The 8,463-nt window shown below is 33.3% G+C and overlaps 1 protein-coding gene across 2 annotated transcripts in view; it reads left to right on the forward strand.

The window, feature by feature from the left end:
• Nucleotides 1-4,074: 4,074 nt before the first annotated feature.
• LOC117123234 overlaps nucleotides 4,075-8,463 on the forward strand; it is a 27,298-nt gene continuing 22,909 nt past the window's right edge. Inside the window, exons 1-3 of one of the 2 annotated variants that reach the window (XM_033269081.1) lie at nucleotides 4,075-4,233; nucleotides 4,334-4,444; nucleotides 4,594-4,713. In XM_033269081.1, coding sequence (XP_033124972.1) covers nucleotides 4,599-4,713 — 115 coding nt within the window. In that variant the 5' untranslated portion in view covers nucleotides 4,075-4,233; nucleotides 4,334-4,444; nucleotides 4,594-4,598. The remainder of the gene's footprint in view (nucleotides 4,234-4,333; nucleotides 4,445-4,593; nucleotides 4,714-8,463) is intronic. The other variant, XM_033269082.1, reaches the window with a different exon arrangement.

Here is an 8,463-nt window from a genome sequence, read left to right on the forward strand (position 1 = left end):
TGTTGTTTAATTAATCAAAATGGATGTTTTGAACGATAGAGGACATTATTGTATCAATAATTGATTAGGTCTAAAATAATAATAATAATACCAGTAATAATAACAGAGCTCGAATAATACTTTAATGAATTAATAATACTTTAATAGGCATATTTATGATAGCTTGATTAATGAGAGAATAATGAATCAGCATATTAAATTAACACATATGAACACAAGACACAGCTATTGGGATCAAGTGAAAGTGAGTTAGCTCACTGTTGTTGCAAGTTGTTGCTCTTGATCTGCAGTAGCAGTAGTAGAATAAAACGGAAAAAATCCTATCTTTTTAATTTTCACTTATAATAGAGATTCAAAAAAGTGACATGCCATATGCCGTCACCCTTGAGAAATATTTGAAGAACTGTCAAGTGATGTTGTTTGGTATATTTTTGAAATTTTTTCCAGTAGGAATTTTTTCGTCATTTGTCAATAAACCCAACTATTGAATAAATCAAGACCTCATTCTGCAGCCCAAAACAACAGATATTTGCACCTTATGTGCTCTTGTAATTTTTCCATAGGGCCTGTAAACAATAGTTCACATTGCTGCTTCCACAGCTACTGTTTACTGCATTCTTTGTCCTTCAGTGAGGATGAGTATGACAGTGGAGTATGTATTACGTGTCAGCCAATTTGTTGCCCATGGTCTTGTAAAAAATAATCACTGATTATTATGAAATAGTAGTAGTCCAAATTTATAAAAAAAGGTGATAGAAAGGATATAAATAGCCTCATACTAAGCCTCAGCATTTTGTGATAGGCCATTGCTAATTAATATTTGTAAATCATTTTTTATCAATAATCAACTGTAGCACGATTTTTTAGGCATTAATACAAATAGAATACAATAAGTGTTGTACCATTATGATCTATTATACGCTTGAGGAGCCAGGCAGCTAAAGGAAAGGATTATTTTCCTCTTAAAATTGTGCTTTTTACCTTAATCTGATTTGATTGTTGTGTTTAATGTGTCCATGAAGGTTTGTGGAAGTTTTCTGTGGTGTTTTTTTAAAAGTATTCCTGTGTTTTTTTTAAAGTATTGTGATCGTGTTATTTTTGAGCTGTTTCCTAGCCCTGGCTTCGTTTAATCAAAAGACAGCTGGTGACTAACACCCTTGGATTGACTATTGTTCTAAGCATTGCATGCACAGTCTAGCTCAAAGTGAACCGAACCCGCTAGTGTTACATAACCCACATTCCAGGTTGAGGGAGTGTCGTAAACTAGTGCACGTAAGGCAGCCTGAGTACTCCCTGTATTCTTGTTCAGTGTCTGTTACTACTGTCATTTTTTAACTTTGTTTCTGTTGCTGCATTTCAACGTTTTTGATATTTTTGTATATAGATATTTTAGAAGATTTTGGAAATTTTAAAGTGGATTTTAACCCTGAGGTAGGCCCTTTTTAAAGCGCCAAGCAGCATTAAAAAGATATGATTTACACAATTAGCGAATTTTATAAAATTTGCCAACGGTGTACAGCAATTCCGGTCAAAGATTTTTTCTCCGGAATTAACCATCTTGGAATAGATGGCAACCAGACCATGCAGATGTAGTGTCAGCAGGAACAAGCAGAGGCATATACCTGTAAGGGTAAAATCATCTCGAATATACGACCGTACTCAACACGTTAAAAATAAAGGAAGTAATTATATTAACTCAAATGTTGTTTCTAAACTGACCGATCGACCAAGTTTTTTTTTGGTCATTTGGATAACTTAACGCTGATTAACACACTCTGGTTACGTTCATTTTTGTTGTCAACAAATTCTATTTTACAAACCAGTCGAATGAAAATAATACTCAACGAAAAATCTTAGTCAAAGAAATGAACCAGTCGATTAAGCCCAATGTTATGAATACATAAGGAAAATAACCTTTTTTAAGCTCTAGAAACCATCTCTGAAACATGGGAAGCCCAAGAAAGCTTGTCCTAATTCTTAATCCCGAGAAGCTTTATATGGGAGACTTATATCCTATGCAATAGCTCATGTCATGTTCCTTACAGTCTCTCAAATTATCAACTCTCAATCTCATTAAAAAAATAAGGGCATTCCACAACAATTATTATTGTATAATTAGCAACTTACTGTAGGCAGATGAAATAAAGTCTTTTATCTGGATCCAGAACCAAAGCAAATTATAATGCAATTGGCATTTTGCTGTAGAGGCTGGGATCCAGCTGATTTTTTGGTATTTTGAACTCCAAGTGCCTAATTTGCATATTTAAAATGGCATTCATCCAAATTACGTTTAAGACAGACTTTATATGGCAATATTAGGCTTTAAAAATTTTGTCCTATGATCACTTCATACAGAGACTAGAAAAGGTGAGGCCTATTTCTTTGATGAAACTATATCTTTTCTATCATAAAATTCACAATTATACATTTAATGGGCTTAAATTAACCTGATTTTGAACTGTTTATTTAGTGAATTTAGCCTCGAATACACATGAAGCAATTATCTCATTAAAATTTTAGTATTCAATCAATCTAGTATTTAACATCTCAGAACAAATATCGTGTACAAACTGGTAATAGCCATCTAAAAGAATCACCCATTCAAAAGAAAATTACATCGACCTTTAATAGCAAATTACAGTAATAGAGCCTGGGTTCCAGGCCATAAACCTTTTTATTGCACTTAGTGTGCACCATACCAAAGTTAATTGGCATTCCATACTTAATTTCTTTCATGAGAAAAAAATATTAAAGGACTTACAGCTAATCTATGATAGATCATAAATCAAGAAAACAAATTTAGATAATTTGAAAATATATAAAAACAAATAAATGAATTAAAGCTTATGATATTACCCTTGGTATGGAAAAAAGATGTTAGTATAGAAAATTTCTAACATCTTTAATTATCACTTGAGGTGTTTCTCCATACAAAGGGTACTATCATAAACTTTAATTCATTATTTGTTTTATTGACAGATAAAAGTAAAAAATAAAAAAAATAATAATTAGAAAATATAATATATAGATAAATCACTGACATGTTTAATTTTAAATTGAGGAGTTTATGCATACTAGTTATTACTAGATAAATTATTGTCACAAGATTTAATGAATTAGTTATTTTTATGTATACTTTTTTTATGTGATTTTGTTTAAAGCTTGCTTTGGATACCTTTTTCTATTTATCATGTTTCCTTATTTATTTTTATTGTTTTATTCTCTAATAAGTCATGATAAAATGTAATAAATATTTTATTCGCCCGTCAACAAATCATTATGGTAATCGTTTTTCTTGGGCTTCTGTTTTTCTTTGGAATGCTTTGCCTATTACAATCCAACAGGCAACTTCCATTGTTGATTTTGAGGCAGCTTTAAAAACTTACCTTTTAAACGTGTACTTTTCTTAAATTTCTCCTAGCATTATTTATTTTTATTGTTTAGCACATTGAGGCTTTAGTATAATGAGCTATATAAGCCAAAATTATTATTATTATTATTATAAACTGTGACGGAAATGAACAGTAAAGGAACAGTAAAGTACATTCAAGCATGAAACAGGAACACCCAAAAATTTGTCAACCCCTTGACAAACTGGCAAACTGTACTAGTAGCTTATATACTTACCCAGTTTTCTACATTTTAAGTATATTTTGCAGTTACTTTTAAAACAAATTAACACCAGTTTTTGCATATGTTGAGTGACAGTAGTTTTTATATGTCTAGAATGTTGCCTGAAATTATGAGTTTAGACACTAAAATCGTATCTTCAGTTTATTTATTTCCATTTTTATGCACATTTTAGATAAATTTGGCAACCATTTTTAAAAATGGGGGCCATTTTTATACAAGGTGTAAAATCAAGTGTCAGCAGGCTTAGGGTGACCAGAAGGGATTAATTAGGATATCTGGCCATGTGGATTGCTTGTAACATTCCGCTCCTTCTAACTCATTTTTTCCTAGACTAATACTCATGGTAAATGGCTTCATAAAAATTGTCTGTGATGTAAACATCTTTACCAGAAACAACAGTACAGTAATATGAATTTTAATATTAAAGATAAAATATAAGTTGTAGATTTAAGAATTTTAATTATTAATCATGCAAAAATTACTTTAAAGGGGAGACAGAAAGTGAGACACATGATGTACCATCCCCTGCCACCTTTGAAGATACATCTGAACAGTTATCAAGTGATGAACAGAAGACACTGCTAGTGGGATCAAGTGAAAGTGAGTTTAGTTATTTTCGTATTAAATTGTTGCTTTCATTGTTGCTGTATATTACTGTAGAGTAAAACAAACTTTATCCTCCTTAATTTTACCATAATAGAGACTCAAAAAATTGAGACATCTGATTTACCATCACCTGCCAGCATTGAAGTAAAACCTGAAAAATTATCAACTGATGCGCACAAGACACAGCTAGTGGGATCAAGTGAAAGTGAGTTTAGTGAAATTATATTGTTGCAGTAGCTATAGAACAAACACTACTTTATAGTTATTTCACTATTATAGTTGTTGATGATGTAGCTCTTACTCTGCAGTAGCAGTAGAATAATAAAATAAACATTTATTCTTCTTAATTTTCAGCAATAATGGAGACTCAAAAAAGTGACATGCCTGATGTGCCATCCATTATGACCTTTAAAGGGTCATCTGAAAAATTGTCAAGTGATGAAATCAAGACACAGCTAGAGAGAACAAGTGAAAGTGAGTTTAAATATTTAAATAATATATTTTGGTTTATTTGCGTAGCAGCAATATATGTCTTTTCATATCAAACATCCTTTTTAATTTCCACCTACAATAGGGAGACAAAAATAATACACACCAGGTATGCCATCCACCACCCTCTCCAGAACATATTTAGCTGTTCCCTGGCTAAAGGCCTGTTTATACTTGGAACAATAATTGATAAAAATCTAAAAAGCAATTGCTCATTTAGAAAATAAAAGAAATATGAAAAGTTTGTATTGTATTTGTTAAAATTGGATGGTGAAAACAATAATAATGTGAACTGTAATAATGTAGGGAAGATGAAGAGAATTTTGAAATGGTTCTCCATCCTTCATCAGCGAGTGATGTGACTATTAAAATGTCAACACTATTTTACTGCAAATGAATTTTCATGAAGTTTAACATTATCATTAATAAGCATTTCACATTCATTATTCAATATCAATTTATCCAACTTCAATTTCACTAGAGGGGAGAGAGCATAGGACATACCTGTAGCTCTAGATCAATTGAATTTCTCAATTGTTAAATATTGTCTTTTAAAATGTATATGAACATTCCCCACTATTTTAGTCAGTGCTGTTCAGAAGTACCACATGAACCTAAATATTTGTTTTTCTGTTTCAATTCATGGATACTGATAGCTAAATGTCCAGCAGTTTGTTTTTGTTTAAGTTGGTTTTGGTTCAAGTTAGTTTTGGTCAGAGTTTGTTTTGGCTGTCTGTTGGGCTGAGTTGGTTTTTGTCTGTGATTGAAGTATTGAATTTAGGTTTGGTCCAAGTTGTTGGTGATTTTGGTGTTAATTTTTATTTCGGTCTTAACTAATTCGGTCTTAAGTGACAAAAAAGTAGCAAGGATGTAGCAGTACACCTTTGAATGTGGTACAGTATGTTCATGGCCGGCGGAAGCGGGGGGCCAGGGGACCGGGCGACCGGGCTCGCCCACTATTTGGCGAAAAATATATAATGTCTGGAGAATTTTGTATGATCGGAAATGCAAAAAAAGAAGAAGGGAAGAAGGTGAAGGATGGGAAAGAGAATGTTTATCCAGTACCTGACCGAGTTACATTTTCTTACAATTCACATTGGCGGATCTGGGGGAGTGGGATCATGGGTCCTGACCCCTCCCTTGGGCAACAAAAAAATGGGAAAAAGAAAAGAATTCTAGACCTACCTTTACAGGACCTGTGAGCTGATTTTTTTTGTTTTTTTGTTGCTATTCGAAAATTAGAATTTTGAAGAACATAGAATTCATTAAAACACACTTCAAATGTCGGGAAAGCTCAATTCCCGCCACCCTTTCTTTTTGGGATTTATCGATTCATGGAAAAAAGAATACGCATGCAACTACTCATTTGTTTATGTATGTATACACACATAAAATAGAAAATGAGAAAAATTTACCTGACCTTTTTTAAGAGGGGAAAACCTTGAATTTTAAAAGTCATTAAAAGACATTTCAGAAGTCAGGTAAGCTCATCTCCCACCATCTAGAAATCGAAATTTTTCCGGGGAACCCGGACCCTTTATCTTTGGAGTTCATTGATTAATTGAATCATTTTCAAGGAGTGGGGGGGGGGGGGNNGGGTGGAACCTTGAATTTTGAAGAATTTAAAAGTCATTAAAAGACACCACAGAATTCGGGAAAGCTCATTTCCCGCCACCTAGGAATCAAAATTTTCCCGGGTAAGATTTATATGTATGTATACACACATAAGGCCTATTTACTGTAATAACAATGGGAAAAAATATTATCTGACCGTTTTCAAGAGTGGAAAACCTTTAATTTTGAAGAACTTAATTAATTGGTGATCCGCTTCTCTTGTTATTGTCAGAGATCTTTTTTTTTTTATTCTACCTTTCCTTTCATTTCTGTTCGCACGATATCTCAAAAAATGCCACGAGTTACGCACAATTGCTGTCAACGAACATTTGGCTTGGTCTGGAATAGTCATGGTAAGCTTTTCAACGCGCTCAGTCATGGGTGACGTCATCTACGCGCAATTTTCCGTTTTTACATTATCGATCATATAAGCCTAACCAATTGCCATTTTGAAATCGTATTAAGTAAGCATTAACTTCGGGTGTATGTTGTACGTGCGTTTCACTACGCGCGCATACGCGTGCGTCAAAATTTCAAAATGCTCAAAATCACTTTTTGACTAAATTAGAGCACGTTTTAGGCAATTTTAAGCATTTCAAATTTTTTTGAAATTTTCCACTACGCGCACGCACTTTTATGTGCGCAGCACGTACGAAAGCTAGAAATAACGTTATTTTACATATTTTGGGTTCCTGAAATTGTTTTCACAAATTTGCATTCTTTTCGGTCATCTTTTGGCCAATAGCAATGCCGTACGTGCGCATCAAACATAGGTATCTTTGCGCGTATTTGTGCCGATATACAGTTAAATTATGCTAAAATCAGACCTATTTTTAATCAGTTATAGCTCCTTAGGTTGAAAGGTGACCCCCAATTTTTATTACATATTCTGAAAGCACATAAGTTGTAAATATGATTTTATAGATCATAATGGCTGATCGGACATTGTGACGTCATCATATTGGCATCTGAATTCAAAGAAAGTAAATTATAGCTATGACGTCATTTTTTAAAATACGCATTTGAGCGTATCTCGCTTATCCTTGATCGATCGTCTTCCAACTTTGAGTATGTTATAGCTGAGACAATTCTCTTTCATATATTTAACATCTTTTTACATTTTGATGACGTCATCATGGTCAAAAAAATTGTTTTTTCTGACCCCCTCATTTCTCTTTCTTCAAAACGTTGATGAGCCCATATAATCTTAACCATTCGTCATTTCTAAATCATATTAGGTGAGCATAAGCTTCAGGTCAAGGTTGAATGTTATGTACCTTAATTTTCCGTTCGCGCTTTTTAGCGTGCACGTACGCATGCGTCAACATTTATATATGCATAAAACCATGAATATTTTTAATCAGTTATAGCGCCTTAGGATGAAAGGTGACCCTTAATTTTTATTACATAATCTGAAAGCTCATGAGTTGTAGATATGATTTTTTACTTCATAATGGCTGATCGGATATTGTGACATCATCATATTGCCATTTGAATTAAAAAGCTGAATTTTTATTTATGATGCCATTATGTTTATACTCGTTTGAACGTATCTCGCTTATTCTTGATTGATTGTCTCCCACCTGTGAGTATGTTATAGCTAAATCAATTCTCTTTAAGACATGTCCCTTTATTTGGTGATCCGCTAACGTTAGCGGATCACCTATTGTTATTGTCAGGATCATCATCATCATCTTTTTTTTATTCTTCTTTCTTTCTCCCCTTTTCTGTTCGCACGATATCTCAAAATTGCCACGAGTTACGCACATGGTCGCTACATCGATCATTTTGTCTTCGCCTGGAATAGTCATGGTAAGGTTTTCAACGCGCTCAGACATGCGTGACGTCATCTACGTGCAATTTTGCGTTTTTACATTATCGATCATATCAGCCTAATCAATTGCCATTTTGAAATCGTATTAAGTGAGCATTAACTTAAGGGTTAATGTTGAATGTACAGTACCCTAATTTGACGCGTGCGCTTAATAACGCACGTGCACGCGTGCGTCAAAATTTCAAAATGCTTAAAATCACTTTTTGACTAAATTAGAGCACGTATTAGGACATTTTGAGCATTTCAAATTTTTTTGAAATTTTCCACTACGCACGCGCATTTTTACG

Source organism: Anneissia japonica, unplaced genomic scaffold (assembly GCF_011630105.1).
Source record: "Anneissia japonica isolate Jap-2015-1 unplaced genomic scaffold, ASM1163010v1 scaffold287592_len165086_cov136, whole genome shotgun sequence".
NCBI classification, from domain to species: domain Eukaryota; kingdom Metazoa; phylum Echinodermata; class Crinoidea; order Comatulida; family Comatulidae; genus Anneissia; species Anneissia japonica.